A 22,337-nucleotide genomic window follows, 5' to 3' on the forward strand; every position below is an offset into this window, starting at 1 on the left:
TGCGGTGCTCAGCCAGGTGGACTCTGCGAGCCAAGAGCACCCAGTCTTGTACCTGAGCAGGAAGCTGTTACCGAGGGAAGTGGCCTATTCCACAATGGAGAAGGAGTGCCTGGCCATAGTGTGGGCCCTGCAGCGTCTGCAACCCTATCTATACGGGCGCCACTTCATCGTGGAGACGGACCACAACCCCCTCAGCTGGTTGCACACCTTCTCTGGGACGAATGGGCGATTGTTGCGATGGAGCCTTGCGCTCCAGCAATACAACTTCACCATTCGCCACAAAAGGGGCCGTGACCACGGTAACGCAGACGGGCTGTCCCGACAAGGAGAGGTCGCGGACGGGCGCACGGGGGAACACCGGAGTGTGCTGCCCCCTAGCGCCCTCAAAAGGGGGGAGGTGTGAGGCAAATCCCGGGATATGAAGATGAATTATGACTCCAGTCATAATCCCTCATCACTCCCTGGCAGTGCCCCCTCCCTTCTTGTTCTCAGTGTTCCACTTACACCTCCATGGCCATGTCCTGTGATATGGAGATGAGGTGGTGTGGGGACAATGGACACAGGATGACTCCCTGCCGTGACCCTGTAGTGGGGGCTGCTAGCTAGTTAGCAAGGCTATGGAAATAGCCAGACAGAACGACTCCAGTAAAAAATGGTTCATATCTCGCAAGCCATATTTCCGATAAATATGGCAACCATAAAAATGGTGTCTCCGCATGCGGACGATGCCGGCACACCCTTTTTATGGGAGCAGGACATTGGGAAATGCCCCAGGCGTGATATCAGCCAATGGGGAACTGGCAGACAGGTCATGAGTCCCCTCGTTCTGTAGCTAAATTCATAACTGTCACAATGAGAGCATTGGCGTCCGCCTACGACGCTCCCAGGCAAAGTTATGGCCATATTCCATGTTGTGGATATTGTCCATAACTCAAGCCAGGGGTGGAGCAGTGCTCCCTCTGAGGTCACTAAGGTAGGAGGGGACCTGGATCTGCCCAGGTTGATAACCCTACTTCGGCCATTTTCCAGTGTTCTTTTCGCTGGGGGCACGTGTAGGAAACATCTGTGGGAAGGATCCTAGAAACCTGGGTACAGCGCCCCCCTGTGGCCAGACGCAACAAGGTAACTGCTGGAACTGTGTATGCCTGTTTGTAACCCATGCTTTGATTGTAACTGTACTCTGACATAACTGTATATTCTGTAGATTCCCTATTGTATATATTGTAGTTCTAGTGTGCTTTAGGCTGATTAAATTATATAATTAATCTTGGGCTGTTCTGTTATCTCGATCTTGAATCCCACGTCTGTGTGTTCGGCTAATAGTTACCGTAAATCGGTTGGTGGCAGCGAATTGTGCCAAGGATTATTGTGGGGAGGCCAGTGAGATTCGGGGAGATTTTATATATTCCGCCCGCGGAGGTCGGGGGAATATATACCTTACTCTCACCGGGGACCCTTCAATAATCGGCATAAGTAGTATAGCGGCCTCCTGGCTTATGGTCGGGCAATTCCATAATTGGCCTGACTATAAGAGGGGCGCTAGAGAGCGCGTCACGTGCTCTGTCTGTCGGTCGGGAGGTATAAAGGAGGGGTGACCCCCACTTGTTACCCCCCGATTGTGACGTACTGGTAGCCAGCGCGGGGGATTTCTGAGTGACCCCCCCGGTGGTTTGTGACAGTTAACCCCACTAAACACTATAGAAGACACAAGGAGGACACACAGGGAAAATGCATGAACAACTTCTCCACAGATGACATACGTAGAAGTTCAGCAAAGTTTTCAGCAATGATACCACAGAGGAGTACAAGCCACCTGCTTGCAACAAAGGCTTGAATGAACTGAAAATATCACCAGCACCAGTCCAAGGAAGGAAGGGGCATTTAAGCACCAAGATTGTGATTGTCACAAACCACCGGGGGGGTCACTCAGAAATCCCCCGCGCTGGCTACCAGTACGTCACAATCGGGGGGTAACAAGTGGGGGTCACCCCTCCTTTATACCTCCCGACCGACAGACAGAGCACGTGACGCGCTCTCTAGCGCCCCTCTTATAGTCAGGCCAATTATGGAATTGCCCGACAATAAGCAAGGAGGCCGCTATACTACTTATGCCGATTATTGAAGGGTCCCCGGTGAGAGTAGGGTATATATTCCCCCGACCTCCGCGGGCGGAATATATAAAATCTCCCCGAATCTCACTGGCCTCCCCACAATAATCCTTGGCACAACTCGCTGCCACCAACCTCTTCACGGTAACTATTAGCCGAACACACAGACGTGGGATTCAAGATCGAGATAACAGAACAGCCCAAGATTAATTATATAATTTAATCAGCCTAAAGCCACACTAGAAACTACAATATATACAATAGGGGATCTACAGAATATACATAGGTCAGAGTACAGTTACAGATAAAGCATGGTTTACAAACAGGCATACACAGTTCCAGCAGTTACCTTGTGCGTCTGGCCACAGGGGGGCGCTGTAGACCAGGTTTCTAGGATCCTTCCCACAGATGTTTCCTACACGTGACCCCCAGCGAAAGAACACTGGAAAATGGCCGAAGTAGGGTTATCAACCTGGGCAAATCCAGGTCCCCTCCTACCTTAGTGACCTCAGAGGGAGCACTGCTCCACCCCTGGCTGGAGTTATGGACAATATCCACAACATGGAATATGGGCCATAACTTTGCCTGGGAGCGTCGTAGGCGGACGCCAACGCTCTCATTGTGACAGTTATGAATTTAGCTACAGAACGAGAGGACTCATGACTTGTCTACTAGTTCCCCATTGGCTGATATCACGCCTGGGGTACTTCCCAATGTCCTACTCCCATAAAAAAGGTGTGCCAGCATCGTCCGCATGCAGAGACACCATTTTTATGGTTGCCATATTTATCGGAAATATGGCTTGCGAGATATGAACCATATTTTACTGGAGTCGTTCTGTCTGGATACTTCCAAGCTTGCTAATTAGATAGCAGCCCCTACCACAGGGTCACGGCAGGGAGTCATCCTGTGTCCATTGTTCCCACATCATCTAATCTCCATATCACAGGAGATGGCCATGGAGGTGTAAGTGGAACACAGACCAGTTCCTTTGACACCTATCTGCTAAACAAACCGTTTATCCCTGTGGTAAATTTTCTGATTGAAGGAGTTGTGTGAAGGAAAGGGGGGGTGACACCAGGAGAGGGCTTCCTGACATAACTTGAATATCATGATTTATCGTCATATCTCCGGATTTACCTCACACCTCCCCCCTTTTGAGGGCGCTAGGGGGCAGCACACTCCGGTGTTCCCCCGTGCGCCCGTCCGCGACCTCTCCTTGTCGGGACAGCCCGTCTGCGTTACCGTGGTCACGGCCCCTTTTGTGTCGAATGGTGAAGTTGTATTGCTGGAGCGCCAGGCTCCATCGCAACAACCTGCCATTCGTCCCGGAGACAGTGTGTAACCAGCTGAGGGGATTGTGGTCCGTCTCCACGATGAAGTGGCGCCCGTATAGATAGGGTTGCAGACGCTGCAGGGCCCACACTATGGCCAGGCACTCCTTTTCCATCGTGGAATAGGCCACTTCCCTTGGTAACAGCTTCCTGCTCAGGTACAAGACTGGGTGCTCTTGGCTCGCAGAGTCCACCTGGCTGAGCACCGCACCGAGGCCGAAGTCACTGGCGTCGGTCTGTACTACAAACGGCCGCGTGAAGTCGGCTGCCTGTAGCACGGGCGGGCTGGACAGGGCGTCCTTTAGGGCCCGGAAGGCTGTCTCGCAGTCCATTGTCCAATCGACTGCAGAGGGCAGCTTCTTCTTGGTGAGGTCCGTCAAGGGCTTTGCCAGGCTACTATAGCATGGAACAAACCTCCTATAGTACCCAGCGGTCCCCAAGAAGGACATCACCTGCTTCTTGGTCCTGGGGGTGGGCCAGGACGCGATGGCCTCCACTTTCTCAGGCTCGGGCTTCAGTGTTCTCCCGCGTACCCGGTGACCGAGGTACTGGACCTCGCTCATGGCCAGCTGACACTTTCCCGGCTTGATGGTCAAACCTGCCTGGTGGATCCGCCTGAGCACCTGTGCTAGATGCTCTAGGTGATCTTCCCAGGTGGGACTGAAGACGGCAATGTCATCCAGGTACGCGGCCGCGTACCCTTCAAGTCCCTTGAGCAGGGTGTTGACCATCCACTGGAAAGTGGCAGGGGCATTCCTCATCCTGAATGGCATCACCGTGGACTCGTACAGTCCAAATGGGGTAATAAAGGCAGAGCGTTCCCTGGCCTTGCGAGTCAGGGGGATCTGCCAATATCCCCGGCTCAGATCCATGATGGTCAGGTACTGAGCCCCGGCCAACTGATCGAGCAGGTCATCGATGCGTGGCATTGGGTACGCATCGGCGACTGTGACAGCATTGAGCCCCCTGTAGTCCACGCAGAACCGAGTGGTTCGGTCCTTCTTAGGGACGAGGACTACAGGCGAGGCCCAAGCGCTGTTGGATGCCTGGATCACCCCCAGCTTCAGCATCTCGTCAATCTCCTGGCGCATGTGTTGCTGCACCTCCAGGGAAACCCGATATGCTGAACGCCGGATCGGGGGATGATCCCCAGTGTCCACGTGATGGACAGCCAAGTCAGTCCTTCCGGGCTGGTTGGTAAACAACCCCCGGAAGGGGTGTAGGGTGGCCCACAGCTGGGACCGTTGGTCCTCCAAGAGCTGGTGGCCAACCTCCACATCCTCAATGGATCCGCCTGCCCTAACCTGGGCTAGCATATCCAAGAGGGTTTCCGCTTCTCCCTCCTCGGGCAGGTTGCACACGGGGAGCGCACATGCCTCCCGCTCATGATGTGCCTTCATCATGTTCACATGGAAGGGCTTCCGCCTTCCACGGGCAGGGTCCAGGGTGACCAGGTACGTTACAGGGTTGAGCTGCTGGTACACGAGGTATGGGCCTTCCCAGGCTGCCTGAAGCTTGTCCTGTGGTACGGGGACCAGTACCCACACCTTTTGACCCACTTGGTAGGTCCTCTCACAAGCGTTCTGGTCGTACCAATGCTTCTGATCGGCCTGGGCTTGAGCCATATTGTCGTGTACCAGTTGCGTCAAGGCCTGCATTTTGTCCCGGAAGCGCATGACATACTCAATAACCGACACTCCAGGGGTGGCCAAATCCCCTTCCCAAGCCTCTTTCACCAGAGCCAGGGGGCCCCGCACACGTCGCCCGTACAGGAGCTCAAACGGTGAGAATCCTGTTGAGGCCTGTGGAACCTCCCGGTAAGCAAATAACAGGTGTGGGAGATACCGCTCCCAGTCACGCCCATGGGAGTCGACCAACATCTTAAGCATCTGCTTTAAGGTGCCATTAAACCGCTCGCACAGGCCATTAGTCTGTGGATGGTACGGGCTGGCCACCAGATGTCGCACCTGGACTTGCTTACAGAGGGCCTCCATCAGCTGGGACATGAATTGGGTCCCCCGGTCAGTGAGCATTTCCTGGGGAAAACCCACTCGGGAGAAAATCTCCAGCAATGCGGTGGCCACCTTGTCAGCCCGAATGGACGACAAGGCCACTGCTTCTGGGTACCGGGTGGCATAGTCCACTACCGTCAGTATGAAGCGTTTCCCGGAGCTGCTGGGGATGGCCAGCGGGCCGACCAGATCCACAGCCACCCTCCTGAAAGGCTCATCGATGATGGGCAGAGATACCAGTGGGGCTTTGGGGTGTGGCCCCGCCTTCCCCACTCTCTGACAGGTTTCACACGAACGGCAGTAGGCAGCCACATCGGCCCCCATTTTTGGCCAGTAGAAATGCTGGTTTAACCTGGCCTTGGTCTTAGCGATCCCTAGGTGTCCGGCCATCGGAATCTCATGTGCGATCCGCAACAACTCCGTCCGGAACGGATAGGGTACCACTAACTGTCGGTCCCTGGGCCACGCCTCCGGTGAATCCTGCTGGACCGTGACCCGGTACAGCCGTCCTTGGTCCCAGACCACTCGCTCCGGGTCCGAGTCCGAGGGAGGCTGTGCCGCCTGCTCCTTTAGAGCTTTCAGGCTGTCGTCAGCTTCTAACGCTGCCTGAAACCCCTGACTAGATGTGGCCAGAATCGACGAGACTGTCACATCTTCGGTCAGTACCCCGGGACCTGTGTCCTGGCCTCCACCTGACTCGGCTGCCACTTGGTCAGAAGGGGAAGAGCTATCGGACCTCCGGGAGGCCCCTTGGCTTCCAGCACTCCCACTGCGGGTGACAGCGGCCACAGCCGCTGCGACCGTGGGTCGTGCCTGCTCCTCCTCTGTTCCTGACCAAGTCGCCGGTTCAGGCAGACCTACCTGGCTTCCTGACACCCCGGTTGTGGGGGAACCCTGCACCGAGATCTTACCTGGGAGCACTTCCGCTCCGGGACCGGCCCCAATCTCACCTGCCTGTTCCCCCCCTGCAGCAACAGAACCCCGCTGTGAAATCTCTGGGGACCCCACATTTGCTGTGGTAGCCCCCACCCCACACACTGGTCCTCCCCCTGCAGCACCCTGCTCTCTGCTTATCCCTGCAGAGGGCAACAGATCCCAGCTCACAGGCTGATTACTTGTAGAGGCATTGTCACACCTTTCTCTGACCCCCTCCCCTGTCACAGCTGCAGCTGAGTGTGTGTCTATGGTGTCTATGCAAGCAGAAAAATCAGAGTTCACTCCCTCCTCCCTTACATCATTCATAGATAACACATTAACATTGTCCGGAGGCACGTCAGTACTGGCTGAAGGTTCAGCCCTTGGGGGGGGCCCAAACTGGGAGGTTATCTGCCCCAAATCTGTCCCAAGTAGCACGTTTGCGGGGATCCGATCAGTTACCCCCACCTCTCTCACCCCTCGCCCTGCGCCCCAGTCCACATAAATGCCAGCAACAGGCAGCGCCGGGTCAATGCCTCCAATCCCGGAGACAGCGAGGGTTTTTCCAGGTATCAAGTCTTGGGGGGACACCATCTCAGGCCGCACCAGAGTCACCTCCGAGGCGCTGTCTCGCAGTCCTATGGTCACAGACCGGCCGACGGTGACAGGTTGGAAGCTGTCCAGGGACCTACCACCACCCCCACCCACACAATACACCTTGGGCGGCCCTTGGGACGGGGACGGAGCCGGGGCCTTGGGACGCTGAGGGCACATGGCCTTGAAGTGTCCAGGTAGGTTGCACTGATGGCACCGTCTTGGTTCTGCCACGGGCCTGGAGAGGGGAGTTGAGGGGGACACCCCCTGCAGTCTAGGGGCAGGTGGGGCAGTCGTAGAATTCATCTTACCCCCTCTCCAGGTGCTGCTGGTGGCTGCTCTCCTGGCCTCAGGAGCCCGATTGTTGGTGTAGTCATCGGCCAGGGCAGCTGTAGCCGTGGACCCCTTTGGCTTCTGGTCTCGGATGAACTGGCGGAGATCCTCAGGGCAGTTCCACAAGAGTTGCTCCGTGATGAACAAGTCCAGGATCTCCGGTCCGGTGGAAAGCTGCAGGCCTTGGGTCCAGTGGTCGGCAGCTCGGGCAAGTGCCCGCCGGTGGTCAGCCCAGGAGTCCTTTGGTCCCTTTTGCAGGGTCCGGAACTTCTTGCGGTAGGACTCCGGAGTGAGGTTGTACTGTTGGATCAGGGCCCGCTTGATGGTGTCGTAGCCCTGATCTGCCTCAGCAGGCAAGTCCCCAAGGATATCCAGGGCCTTACCCCTTAGACGGGGGGTCAGGTATTTGGCCCACTGATCCTTGTCCAGATGGTGCTGCAAGCAAGTCCGTTCAAAAGCAGTCAGGAAAGAGTCCAAGTCTCCATCCTTCTCCAGCACTGGGAAGTCCTCAACACGGACCTTTGGAAGTTTGGTGTCTTGAAGGTCACGTGTGGCTGATGAGGGCCGGAGCTGAGCTAGCTGCAGCTGGTGGTCACGCTCTGCCTGTTGCTGTCGCTCTTCACGTGCTGCTTGCCGCTCCGCATCCTCAGCGTCACGCGCTGCCTGTCGCTCACGCTCGGCCATGAGTATCTCGTAGGTATCCCGGTCTCCAGCCATAAGCCTGGCCAAGGCAGCTTGAAGGAGGGCCTCTGCACCTCTCAGGCCGGAGGGATTGGCAAGTGGTGATCTGCGGCACGCTGCAGAGCCAGGTGATTCACTGTCCATTTCAGAGCGGAGGACTGGCATCTGGCTCGTTGAGGACCCTTGGGCGAGCTCCTCCTCATTTTGTCCAGCAGTGCCAGGTTGTGCGATGTCCTCTGCAGAGCTGTTCTCTGGCGTCGGGCTCTTGGAGGGCTCGTGGACAACCTCCTCATCGTCTCTGGCCTGATCATCGGCCATTCCTTTGGCTTTGCTCCTGGTGCTCTCAGCCATTGTTGCAGACTTTGGTCACTGACACAGAACTGACACCTGATGCGCCCACACACCTTACAGTATCTGCACTCTGACACTCTAGTGTTGAGCTAGTCTGAAGACCCCAGCAGCCACAGCTGCTGCAGGCAGTCTTTAGTGTCTGGGAGTATGGGTCTCACACTCACACACACTATTATCTCGATCCCACCGCTAGCCACCAATATGTCACGAACCACCGGGGGGGTCACTCAGAAATCCCCCGCGCTGGCTACCAGTACGTCACAATCGGGGGGTAACAAGTGGGGGTCACCCCTCCTTTATACCTCCCGACCGACAGACAGAGCACGTGACGCGCTCTCTAGCGCCCCTCTTATAGTCAGGCCAATTATGGAATTGCCCGACAATAAGCAAGGAGGCCGCTATACTACTTATGCCGATTATTGAAGGGTCCCCGGTGAGAGTAGGGTATATATTCCCCCGACCTCCGCGGGCGGAATATATAAAATCTCCCCGAATCTCACTGGCCTCCCCACAATAATCCTTGGCACAACTCGCTGCCACCAACCTCTTCACGGTAACTATTAGCCTAACACACAGACGTGGGATTCAAGATCGAGATAACAGAACAGCCCAAGATTAATTATATAATTTAATCAGCCTAAAGCCACACTAGAAACTACAATATATACAATAGGGGATCTACAGAATATACATAGGTCAGAGTACAGTTACAGATAAAGCATGGTTTACAAACAGGCATACACAGTTCCAGCAGTTACCTTGTGCGTCTGGCCACAGGGGGGCGCTGTAGACCAGGTTTCTAGGATCCTTCCCACAGATGTTTCCTACACGTGACCCCCAGCGAAAGAACACTGGAAAATGGCCGAAGTAGGGTTATCAACCTGGGCAAATCCAGGTCCCCTCCTACCTTAGTGACCTCAGAGGGAGCACTGCTCCACCCCTGGCTGGAGTTATGGACAATATCCACAACATGGAATATGGGCCATAACTTTGCCTGGGAGCGTCGTAGGCGGACGCCAACGCTCTCATTGTGACAGTTATGAATTTAGCTACAGAACGAGAGGACTCATGACTTGTCTACTAGTTCCCCATTGGCTGATATCACGCCTGGGGTACTTCCCAATGTCCTACTCCCATAAAAAAGGTGTGCCAGCATCGTCCGCATGCAGAGACACCATTTTTATGGTTGCCATATTTATCGGAAATATGGCTTGCGAGATATGAACCATATTTTACTGGAGTCGTTCTGTCTGGATACTTCCAAGCTTGCTAATTAGATAGCAGCCCCTACCACAGGGTCACGGCAGGGAGTCATCCTGTGTCCATTGTTCCCACATCATCTAATCTCCATATCACAGGAGATGGCCATGGAGGTGTAAGTGGAACACAGACCAGTTCCTTTGACACCTATCTGCTAAACAAACCGTTTATCCCTGTGGTAAATTTTCTGATTGAAGGAGTTGTGTGAAGGAAAGGGGGGGTGACACCAGGAGAGGGCTTCCTGACATAACTTGAATATCATGATTTATCGTCATATCTCCGGATTTACCTCACAGTGATGCTAGGCACTATGAGCAGTATGAATAGAAGCGAAGTCAGACAAGCCGGGATCATAAGCCAGGAGATAACGTATAAGATTCAAGGAGCAGACAGACGTGATCAGGAAGAGGTCCGAGGTCAGAAGCTGGGAGGTAACGTATAAGGTTCAGGCAGCAGACAGAGATGTGGTCAGGAAGAGGTCCGAGGTCAGAAGTTGGGAAGTAACTTATAAGCTTCAGGGAGCAGATAGAGACATGGTCAGGAAGAGGTCCGAGGTCAGAAGCCGGGAGATAATGTTTAAGGTTCAGGCTGCAGACAGAGATGTGGTCAGGAAGAGGTCAGAGGTCAGAAGTCAAGATCAGAACACTTACAGCAGACAGGAGGCAAGAGCACACTGAGCAAACACAAAGTACGACTGGCGAAGTTCAGACAGAGCAAGCCCAGTAATGAAACAGAGCAATCACCAGGAACGAGGCGCATCTGTGAAGGCACCTCCCAAAGCCAGCGTGCACCCTAGTGCTGAAAGACAACCTGTCAGCAAGTACACAAGACACATAGCAGAGCATTTTCAAATGAAAAATTCTCCACACAGCGGACCCGTGATAAAAACATTCCAAATACAATATGCTTCGCACAGTGGACCTGTGACAAAGATAATGCTGATGATCAGCAGCTGGGTGGACGTTGAGCTCCTGCTGGGTCCAATGGGGATGAGATGGAAATCCAGCAGGAAAGCTACCTATACCAATGAACACTGACAGCAGGAACAATGGAAAGTCAGGGAGCATTGTGTGCAGCCAACGCTGTGACCTTCTATTGCCAGAAACCACATGACTGTCTGTCACCCGTGACAGGCGCCACCCAGTCAGCATCTATACAGGTTACAACATCATGGCCCCATTCACTTCAATGCGACTGTATTTGCTGAGGATCCCAGCATAGCAGGTAACTGGGAGCACCACCGTGCGGGGAAAAAACTGTAAATGCTACAAAACCAAATAAATGCTGTGACCACCATGATTCTCAGGAGGGAGGTGGTTGGTCCTGGTAGCCGAAACGTCACACCCTCTTCCCCAGCTCATAACTTGTACCCTCCATACTTCTCCTTGATTTTGCAGTGGTAGAGAGGGTTAAAAACACATTGCACACCTAGGCATATTGACATTACACCCGCACCCCTCCTTGAAATCAGACCTTTGCCTTCCAGGAAGAGTTCTAGGAATTCAGGAAATGATCCAGAGTCTGGAAAGAATTTGGCCATCTTATGGAAATAATAAAAAGACACCGCCACATCTTTGGGATTCCTCAGTATGTAGATGACCTGAGGAGATAGAAGTCGGGTATATTACTTCTTTATCTTCCACACATGCCACACATAGCCACAGGACTAAAGTAACACCTATAAGAGGGTTTTTTCACAGATCCATCATTTGTTTTATCTCTCATCCCCATCACATAGGAATGAATGAGGCTTTGTTGCATTAATTTAATTAATTTACTAGTTAAAGGTGTCATTCAGAAGTCTAAAAAACAAAGGTAACTGTTAATTCAAACAGATCTGTGATCAGATTTTGTCATGTAAACTGCATACATTACTAAATAGATTTTCTGGACCTGATGAGGCTGATGTACTTGCTTTGAAAATCCATGCCAGAATGGCCGTGTAATCCTGACATAAAAAATGAGCAGTTTTTGAGTCCAGCTAGAGTTGAACTCTCAAAAATGTTCATTTAATATTAGGCAGGGACTTTCACAAAGGATAATGTAGCCTTTCTGATAAGGATTTTCATAGTAAGTACATCAGCCTCATTTGGGATCAAAATATTTAAAAATGTATGGAGATTGTAACTGTAAAATCTGGGAACAGCAGATTTAAAGGAGCTGTATTAGTGGAAAAGTTAAAAAGGTTGAAGGTAAAAAAAATACTTTATATAATATATATATATATATATATATATATATATATATATATATATATATATACATATATATATATATATATATATATATATATATATATATACACATACAGTGGATACGGAAAGTATTCAGACCCCTTTAAATTTTTTCACTCTGTATTTCATTGCAGGCATTTGGTAAACTCAAAAAAGTTCATTTTTTTCTCATTAATGTGCACTCTGCCCCCATCCCCCATCTTGACTGAAAAAAAACAGAAATGTAGAACATTTTGCAAATTTGTTAAACAGGAAAAACTGAAATATCATATGGTCATAAGTATTCAGACCCTTTGCTCAGACACTCATATGTAAGTCACATGCTGTCCATTTCCTTGTGATCCTCCTTGAGATGGTTCTACTCCTTCATTGGAGTCCAGCTGTGTGTAATTAAACTGATAGGACGTGATTTGGAAAGGTGCACACCTGTCTATATAAGACCTCACAGCTCACAGTGCATGTCACACCAAATGAGGATCATGAGGTCAAAGGAACTACCAAAGGAGCTCAGAGACAGAATTGTGGCAAGGCACAGATCTGGCCAAGGTTACTAAAGAATTTCTACAGTACTCAAGGCTCCTAAGAGCACAGTGGCCTCCATAATCCTTAAATGGAAGACGTTTGGGACCAGCAGAACTCTTCCTAGACCTGGCCGTCCAGCCAAACTGAGCAATCGTGGGAGAAGAGCCTTGTTGAGAGAGGTAAAGAAGAACCCCCAAATCACTGTGGCTGAGCCCCAGAAATGCAGTAGGGAGATGGGAAAAAGTTCCACAAAGTCAACTATCACTGCAGCCCTCCACCAGTCAGGTCTTTATGGCTGAGTGGCCCAATGGAAGCCTCTGCTCAGTGCAAGACCTATGAAAGCCCACATAGAGTTTGCAAAAAAACACATGAAGGACTCCCAGACTATGAGATATAAGATTCTCTCGTCGGATGAGACGAAGATAGAACTTTTTGGTGATAATTCTAAGCGGTATGTGTGGAGAAAACCAGGCACTGCTCATCACCTGCCCAATACAATCTCCACAGTGAGACATGGTGGTAGCAGCATCATGCTATGGGGGTGTTTTTCAGCTGCAGGGACAGGACGACTGGTTACAATTGAAGGAAAGATGAATGCGGCCATGTACAAAGATATCCTGGAAGAAAACCTCTTCCAGTGTGCTGTGGACCTCAGACTTGGCCGAAGGTTCACCTTCCAACAAGACAATGACCCTAAGCACAGAGCTAAAATAACAAAGGAGTGGCTTCAGAACAACTCTGTGACCATTCTTGACCGGCCCAGCCACAGCCCTGACCTAAACCCAATTGAGCATCTCTGGAGAGACCTGAAAATGGCGTCCACCAACGTTCACCATCCAGCCTGACGGAACTGGAGAGGATCTGCAAGGAAGAATGGCGGAGGATCCCCAAATCCAGGATCCCAAGAAGACTCATGGCTGTACTAGCTCAAAAGGGGGTTCTACTCAATACTGAGGAAAGGATGTGAATACTTATGACCATATGATATTTCAGTTTTTCTTGTTTAATACATTTTCAAAAATTTTTACATTTCTGTGTTTTTTCTGTCAAGATGAGGGATGGGGTGCCGAGTGTACATTAATAGGAAAAATTAACTTTTTTGAATTTACCAAATGCCTGCAATGAAAAGAGTGAAAAAATTAAAGGGGTCTGAATACTTTCGGTACCCACTGTTATAGTACAAATGCTGTGGATCTCCAAAATCTGGCATTGTATTTCTTTTGCTCCTGGACCTCTCCGTGAATATTCAGTTCCTTAAACAGCGGGCACATTTGATCACCCAGCAGCCAGCTTACTGCAGCTGCTGGGTGATCACATGTGCCACCTGTTTAAGGAAATAATTATTCACTGCTCCCCACGCCAATAATTCTGCCCACCTCTCGGAGCCAGCTGCAGTACAGAGAGATGGACTGGATTATGGGTGTGGGAAGCAGTGAATATTCATTTCCTTAAACAGCAGGCACATGTGATCACCCCGTAGCTGCAGTAAGCTGGCTGATCACATGAGCCTGCTGTTTAAGAAAATAAATATTCACTGCTCAACACACCCATAATCCCACTCACCTCTCGGTGCCAGCTTCAGTGCAGAGAGATGGACAGGATTATGGTTGTGTGGAGCAGTGAATATTCATTGCTTTAAACAGCAGGCACATGTGATCACCCAGCAGCTGCAGTAAGCTAACTGCTGGGTGATCATGTGCCCGCTGTTTAAGTAAATAAATATTCACTGCTCCACACTCCTATAATCCCGCCCACCTCTTGGTGCCGGTTTCAATTTAGACAGGTGTGAAGAATTATAGGTGTGGGAAGCAGTGAATATTCATCTCCTTAAACAGCAGTCAAACATAATCACCAAGCAGCTGGCTTACTGCAGCTGCTGGGTGATCACGTGTGCCCGCTGCTTAAGGAAATGAATATTCACTGCTCCCCACACCTATAATCCTGGCCACTTCAAGGTGCCGGCTTCAGTGCAGAGAGATGGACAGGATTATGGACGTGGGGAGCAGTGAATATTAATTTCTTTAAACAGCGAGCACATATGATCAACCATCAGCTGCATTAAGCTGGCTGCTTAGTGATCACATGTGCCCGCTGTTTAAGGAAATTAATATTCACTGTTCCCCACACCTATAATCCTGGCCACTTCTCGGTGCCGGCTTCAGTGCAGAGAGGTGGACAGGATTATGGGTGTGGGGAGTAGTGAATATTCATTTCCTTAAACAGTGGGCACACATACTCTCTCCAGCGCTGGCTCCTCCCTCTTGTGACCCAGCACTGCTGCAATTTGCTGAGCAGGAACCTGACAGGTCTCTGTGCTGCAATGTATTTTAGCTGGAAGTGCGCCCTTGAACACACATCCAGTTGAAGCAGTCGGTTTTGGCGGACCCCTGTATTGCATGCTCAGGTTTAAGGCTGCACACTGACACTGTCCGATCAGGGCCACCAGAGAGGTAACCACTTCTCCTTAAAAACCCTAATCTATAAACACAGTTCTGCAAAGTGTTATCTGTGCCACCATCATTTCTTCTTTCTCGTGCTGAAAGTAGTCATTTCCTCTAGCATTTGTATATATGTTTGCAAGAGGTGACACTTCCAGGATATGGGTATTTCAGTGAAAACCATTAGTTCTTCATTTTCTCTGCATAGTAGAGCAATAAAAAGTATCTGCACCTGAGGGACATATAAAAAAATACCCAGAATATTTCAAAGCTCCATACATAAGTACCTTTGCTTTAGACTTTTGCAAGGCCGGCGCTAGAGTGCTACTCGGTAGGTGAGTGGTGATGACTCTGGGGCCTTCTCCATCCTTCAGGGTATCCTTGAAGTAAGTATGCTCCAGCCATGGAGCGCGCATCCAGTTGGGTACAGAAGTAGCTATCGCTGGATCCCCTTGACTGTAGATCAATGTTAAGATCTCTTGCATCCATGTGGTTCCTATAAGATAGTATAATATGATATATCAGAAAGTGGACCAGATTTCACATTACAAGGCTGGTGTACTTACTATGAAAATCCAGAATGCCTTTAGAATCCTTTTGGTCAGTTTTTGACCCCAATAACAAACTTAGATCTATCTGGACTGCTAAAAATTCTAATTTTAAAATTATTATATAACATGGATTTTCAAAGTAAGTACACCAGCATCATGAAGCAAAAGTGGACCGGATCTCACATTACAAGGGCTGGTGTACTTACTATGAAAATCCAGAATGCCTTTAGAATCCTTTTTGTCACTTTTTGTCCTCAATAACAAAATTAGATCTATCTCGACTGCTAAAAATTCTAATTTTAAAATTATTATACAACATGGATTTTCAAAGTAAGTACACCAGCCTCATGAAGCAAAAGTGGACCGAATTTCACATTACAAGGCTGGTGTACTTACTATGAAATTCCAGAATGCCTTTGTAATTCTTTTTGTCAGTTTTTGTTCCCAATATCAAAAATAGAGCTATATGGACTGGTAAAAATGCCAATTTTAAGATTATTATACATTATGGATTTTCAAAGTAAGTACACCAGCCTCATAAAGCAAAAATGGACCGAATTTCACCTTACAAGGCTGGTGCACTTACTATGAAAATCCAGAATGCCTTTATAATCCTTTTTGTCAGTTTGTGTCCCCAATAACAAACTTAGATGTATCTGGACTACTAAAAATGCTAATTTTAAAAATATTATACAACATGGATTTTCAAAGTCAGTACACCAGTCTCATAAGGCAAAAGTGGACCGAATTTTACATTACAAGGCTGGTGTACTTACTATGAAAATCCATAATGCCTTTAGAATCCTTTTTGTCAGTTTTTGTCCTCAATAACAAAATTAGATCTATCTGGAGTGCTAAAAATTCTAAAATTATTATACAACATGGATTTTCAAAGTAAGTACACCAGCCTCATGAAGCAAACGTGGACCGGATCTCACATTACAAGGCTGGTGTACTTACTATGAAAATCCAGAATGCCTTTGTAATTCTTTTTGTCAGTTTTTGTTCCCAATATCAAAACTGGATCTACGGTATATGGACTGGTAAAAATGCCAATTTTAAAATTATTATACAGCATGGATTTTCAAAGTAAGTACACCAGCTTCATCAAGCAATTTATTTAGCAATATATGCCATTTTTATTGTGAAATTTGAGAAAAAAAATCCACTCTTTTCTCTGGCCAGGGAATACTTTGACACATGCAGGGAGAAGTGGACAGTTGTGGACAGACTTCCCCTTACTTTTGTGTATTCTAGGCTCCCTCTCTGTTTGCATTTTTCTCATTTCATACCTTTTTTTTTTTAAGTGGGGGAAGGGCACCTCCAGGATGGTGCATGTCGAATCCAATTGTTTTAAACTTGTGAAATCCAGTGAATAAGGCAAGAATAGAAGATGCTACGGGTTGCATTCATACAGTGGAAACAGTTGAGAAATTAATAAATTAATAAGCTTATGTTCCAATGATAATACAATTGACCTCGGGCAACGCGAGGTTCTCAAGAAGCCCCGGCCCACAAGCACATACATGTTATACACACCTGCTACTGACTCAGTGTATCTAAAGCTTCTCCATACACGTCTATGCAGTGGGGATTTATTTAGGGCCATGCACCCCAATTTTAGTGTTATTAAAAATTCACATTTTTTGCACAAACTTTATTTTTTTTTTTTTTTTTGCATTTTTCACTACCCTTGCAACTTTGGAACTCCACAGATATATTATAAATTACTCCAGGAACACTTGGTCTTAGTAAATATCCCCCAATCTAATATATAAAGCTGTGTGTGTGTGTGTGTGTGTGTGTGTGTGTGTGTGTGTGTGTGTCCGCTAAACGAATTTGCACCATCGCATTTACAATCACGAAATTTTGCTCAGACGACTCATGTGACCCAGGGAACGTCATAGACTATGTTTTGACAGAAAAATTGAACCCCGTGCTTTACAGTTACCCTCAAAAATCCTGCCTCCATTAAACTGAATAAAGGTGGGAGCTGCAGGTTATTAATAGCAACTGTCAGTGGTTGCTATAGGAGCAAAATAAACTGTTAAGCCTGCTTTACACCAGGCAATCTATCGTGCGATAGATCGTCAGGGTCACGGTTTTTGTGACGCACATCCGGCATCGCTGGCGATGCCGGCCTGTGTGACACCTCCTAGCGACGCAGTATCGCTCACAAATCGTGAGTCGGGTACTGCTCGTTAGGTTCCATAATATCGGTTACTTTAGTCGCCCATCGTTTCCGTGGTAGCACACGTCGCTCCGTGTGACACCACGGGAACGATGAGCAGCTCACCTGCCTCCCGCGGCCGCCGCCGGCTCTATGTGGAAGGAAGGAGGTGGGCGGGATGTTTACGTCCCGCTCATCTCCGCCCCTCCGCTTCTATTGGCCGGCGCCCGTGTGACGTCGCTGTGACGCCGAACGTCCCTCCCACTCCAGGAAGTGGACGTTCGCCGCCCACAGCGAGGTCGCACGAGAGGTAAGTATGTGTGACGGGGTTTAGTAACTTTGTGCGACACGGGCAGCGATTTGCCCGTGACGCAAAAAGGACGGGGGCGGGTACGATCGATTGTGAAATCGCACAATCGGTCGTACCGTGTAAAGCAGGCTTTAGTATAAGAAGCTTATGTGTGAGGTAATATGATGTCGGTGGAGAGATGGATAGAGACAGAAAAAGACAGACAGCCGGGAAAAGAGACAGAGACAGATGGGGAAAGAGACAGCCGGGCAAAGAGACAGCCGGGCAAAAAGACAGCCGGGCAAAAAGACAGCCGGGCAAAGAGACAGCCGGGGAAAGAGACAGCCCTGGAAAGAGACAGACGTGCAAAGAGACAGACATGCAAAGAGACAACAGGGCAAAGAGACAGCTGGGGAAAGAGACAGACCTGGAAAGAGACAGCTGGGGAAAGAGACAGCCGGAGAAAGAGACATCTCTGGAAAGAGACAGACGTGCAAAGAGACAGCAGGGCAAAGAGACAGCTGGGGAAAGAGACAGACCTGGAAAGAGACAGCCGGGCAAAGAGACAGCCGGGCAAAGAGACAGCCGGGGAAAGAGACAGCCCTGGAAAGAGACAGACGTGCAAAGAGACAGACGTGCAAAGAGACAGCAGGGCAAAGAGACAGCTGGGGAAAGAGACAGACCTGGAAAGAGACAGCTGGGGAAAGAGACAGCCGGAGAAAGAGACATCTCTGGAAAGAGACAGACGGGCAAAGAGACAGCCGTGGAAAGAGACAGCCCTGGAAAGAGACAGACGGGCAAAGAGACAGACGGGCAAAGAGACAGACGGGCAAAGAGACAGACGGGCAAAGAGACAGACGGGCAAAGAGACAAACAGACAGGGAAAGAGACAAAGAGACAGAAACAGGGAAAGAGACAGAAACAGGGAAACAGACAGAAACAGGGAAAGAGACAGAAACAGGGAAAGAGACAGAAACAGGGAAAGAGACAGAAACAGGGAAAGAGACAGAAACAGGGAAAGAGACAGAAACAGGGAAAGAGACAGAAACAGGGAAAGAGACAGAAACAGGGAAAGAGACAGACAGGGAAAGAGACAGACAGGGAAAGAGACAAAGACAGGGAAAGAGACAAAGACAGGGAAAGAGACAAAGACAGGGAAAGAGACAAAGACAGGGAAAGAGACAAAGACAGGGAAAGAGACAAAGACAGGGAAAGAGACAAAAACAGGGAAAGAGAAAAACGGAAAGAGACAGAGACAAGGAAAAAGACAGGGATAGAGACAATGACAGACGGGGAAAGAGACAGACTGGGAAAAAGACAGACGGGGAAAGAGACTGACAGACAGACACAGAGGCAGGGGAAGAGACTGACAGACAGACACAGAGAGAGAGAGACAGACAGAGAGAGACAGACGGATATAGAGCGAGACAGACAGAGAGATAGACACAAACAAACATGGTTAGAGACAGACACATGGATAGACACAGACAGAGACAGACAGGGAAACAGAGACAGACACACAGAGACAGGTAAAGAGACAGAGACACACAGAGATAGACACACAGAGATAGACACACAGAGAGAGACAGAGAGAGACAGACAGACAAAAACAGACAGAGAGACAGAGACTAGGAGAGAGACAGAGAGACAGTTACTATCCCGGGCAACGCCAGGTACTACAGCTAGTATCCTTATAATTTCAGCAGTAAAAAATGAGATCTCCTGTAAATCTGACCCCTGAGAGCCAAGGTCCTGAACCACAGAAGGCAGAGTACTCACAATATACACATTTCCAAACCATCACTGGCTATTAAAGAGTCATTCCCCCAAAAAATCAAATTATCCCCCATATAGAGCTGAGGTTAAGCACTTTCGCTACATTCAGGATAGGTCCACAAAGCTCGATTTTCTCAGGTTCCAGAGCCCCTGTCTTGGGATTGTTGGAACTCTAGCAACCGGCAAGCAGTTGGGAGGGTGGAAATAAACCCTTTAAAGAGCAGAGTTGAGCAATTTTACTGCATTCAGGATGGGTTAGCAAAGCCCATTTTTTGGGTTTCCAAATCATCACTGGCTATTAAAGAGTAATTCTCCCCAAAATCTAATTATCCCCTATATAAAGAAGAGGTTAAGCACTTTCCCTGCATTCAGTACGGGTTTTTAAAGTCCAGTCCTTGGGTTCCTGAGCCCCAGTCTTCGGATTGTTGGAGCCCCAGTCTTTGGATTGTTGGAGCCCCAGTCTTTGGATTGTTGGAGCCCCAGTCTTTGGAATGTTGGAGCCCCAGTCTTTGGATTGTTGGAGCCCCAGTCTTTGGATTGTTGGAGCCCCAGTCTTTGGATTGTTGGAGCCCCAGTCTTCGGATTGTTGGAGCCCCAGGCTTCGGATTGTTGGAGCCCCAGGCTTCGGATTGTTGGAGCCCCAGTCTTCGGATTGTTGGAGCCCCAGTCTTCGGATTGTTGGAGCCTCAGTCTTTGGATTGTTGGAGCCTCAGTCTTCGGATTGTTGGAGCCCCAGTCTTTGGATTGTTGGAGCCCCAGTCTTTGGATTGTTGGAGCCCCAGTCTTTGGATTGTTGGAGCCCCAGTCTTCAGATTGTTGGAGCCCCAGCAATCATCAAGTATAAAGGATATCTCTATTTTGGGGGGGAATAAACCCTTTATAGAGCATAGGTTAAGCATATGAAATTGACAAGTGATAAGAAAACCGCCATTGAAGTCCAATATAAATTGAAGGGGGTCCCAGTGACCTGGTATGCACTGGTCCATGCCATCATTAAGGCTGGGACTGGACGGTTGCTGCTCCATGGCGGTATGGGGAAAGTGAATGGGGTTGTACTACGACCCGTAAGGTACCACGAAAAGCAAGTGGAAATAGTAAGAACCAGTTGGATTTTTTTGTCACGGTTCCAGTGCGACCTCATACGCTGCCTTGTAGTGGTGATATCCAGTGATCTTTGGCCATGGGACCTGTAGTGGCTCAATTTATAGACCATGAATTTTCTCTGCAGCGTATGGGATAGATTTTCCATCTGTGCAGAAAATCCTATTCGGTTCTGCCCTGCCTTAGGGCTGGGGCGGCCGTATCAATGGTGCAACCCGTTCAGCAACAGGTGGAATTGTGCATCATGAGGAGCAAAGTGCCAACATACTGTGCTTGCACGGGGGTCTTCTTCTGCGAATGTCCGCACCTGCCTTACACACTGTGGCAGCATGGTGGCTCAGTGGTTAGCACTGGGGTCCTGGGTTCAAATCTCACCAAGGACAACATCTGCCAGGAGTTTGTATGTTCTCCCCATGTTTGCGTAGGGTTCCTCTAGGTTCTTTGGTTTCTTCCCACACTCCAAAGACCTAACGATAGGTAATGTAGATCGTGACCCCAATGGGGACAATGATGATGATGTATATAAAGTGCTACAGAATTAATAGCACTATATAAGTGAATAAATATTATGATACCATCATTGTGGATAAAGTGTTCGGAGTGTACTGACCTGTGCCAAATGCTACACATGTGAAATCCACAATATGTCGATTTTGCATCGCATCAAGGTGGAAGATAACTTTTTTTTTTTTGCATTTTAACCCACAACAAAATGATTTTTGGTGCAGATTTTTTTATTTTACACCTTTAGTATAGTCACTAACATAAAAGAGGTCCTATGACCAGGGCACAGATTCAATTCTCTATACAAATATCGTTATCACTTCTGCCGTCCAAACTCCCTTACTCGAGGTGACTTTTTGGGATTGCACTTTATGCAATTCCTTTTTATAGAAACATAGCTTAAAAGTGAAAAGTTGCATTCCTACCTGACTTTGGGTAAGTAACAATCACCACGTCTCCTTCCCTGAACTGGAATTCCTGGGCGTACTGCAGGGACTGTGGGGTGTGCAGATGTCCTGGGAGTTGGATCCCAGCAAATTCTTCTGTCACATCCATCCTGTCCATAGTGACTGGAGGCGGAAGAGCAAAGGTTTACATAGGAAACGCACAATTAGGTCACAGATTCTTGCGTCTTCTTTTTTTTTACTTCTTACCTTTTTAGTCTGTGTTTTCCGCTTCTTGTTCCTTTTTTATAAACTTTTATGCAACTTCTGTGTCCGCCAACGTCAGGAAGTGGTCTCGCCTGTCTGCTAGTTGGACTGTGGCCAGCAGATTATGTAGGGTCTGAGTGAATGTAAATCATCTGGGCACAGGGGGGGAGTGCTCCAAAATCCTGCCGGCTATTGAATGCTGCACTGTAAACTCTCACTGCCTCCTGCTGACGTAGCCAGAAGTGTCTCCTTCCTTTACACTCTCACGTGTCCCTTTTTGGAACTGATTATAGCAGATATACAGTGCTCCATTCATTGCCATTGCTTTCTGATTGCACCTAACCCTCCCATCTCTATATTATTTACTGATTTTAGCTATTTGGGTTTAGAATTTTGGACTTTTAGTTACATCGTGTTATGATAAATCAATTACAATATGAAGGATCTAGATTAGAAATCTGATATTTCACATGTAAAGCGCTGTGAAATAAATGGTATAATAAATAATAAATAA

General features: G+C 48.9%; 1 protein-coding gene across 1 annotated transcript in view; it reads right to left on the reverse strand.

The window, feature by feature from the left end:
- The window catches only part of LOC142254719 (sulfotransferase 2B1-like), a 38,856-nt gene extending 16,821 nt beyond the window's left edge, over nucleotides 1-22,035 (reverse strand). Inside the window, exons 1-4 of the mRNA XM_075325964.1 lie at nucleotides 21,827-22,035; nucleotides 21,599-21,742; nucleotides 15,070-15,278; nucleotides 11,062-11,188 (exon numbers count right to left, since the gene is read on the reverse strand). Coding sequence (XP_075182079.1) covers nucleotides 11,062-11,188; nucleotides 15,070-15,278; nucleotides 21,599-21,737 — 475 coding nt within the window. The 5' untranslated portion in view covers nucleotides 21,738-21,742; nucleotides 21,827-22,035. The remainder of the gene's footprint in view (nucleotides 1-11,061; nucleotides 11,189-15,069; nucleotides 15,279-21,598; nucleotides 21,743-21,826) is intronic.
- Between the last annotated feature and the right edge of the window lie 302 nt (nucleotides 22,036-22,337).

Source organism: Anomaloglossus baeobatrachus, chromosome 10 (assembly GCF_048569485.1).
Source record: "Anomaloglossus baeobatrachus isolate aAnoBae1 chromosome 10, aAnoBae1.hap1, whole genome shotgun sequence".
Taxonomy (NCBI): Eukaryota; Metazoa; Chordata; class Amphibia; order Anura; family Aromobatidae; genus Anomaloglossus; species Anomaloglossus baeobatrachus.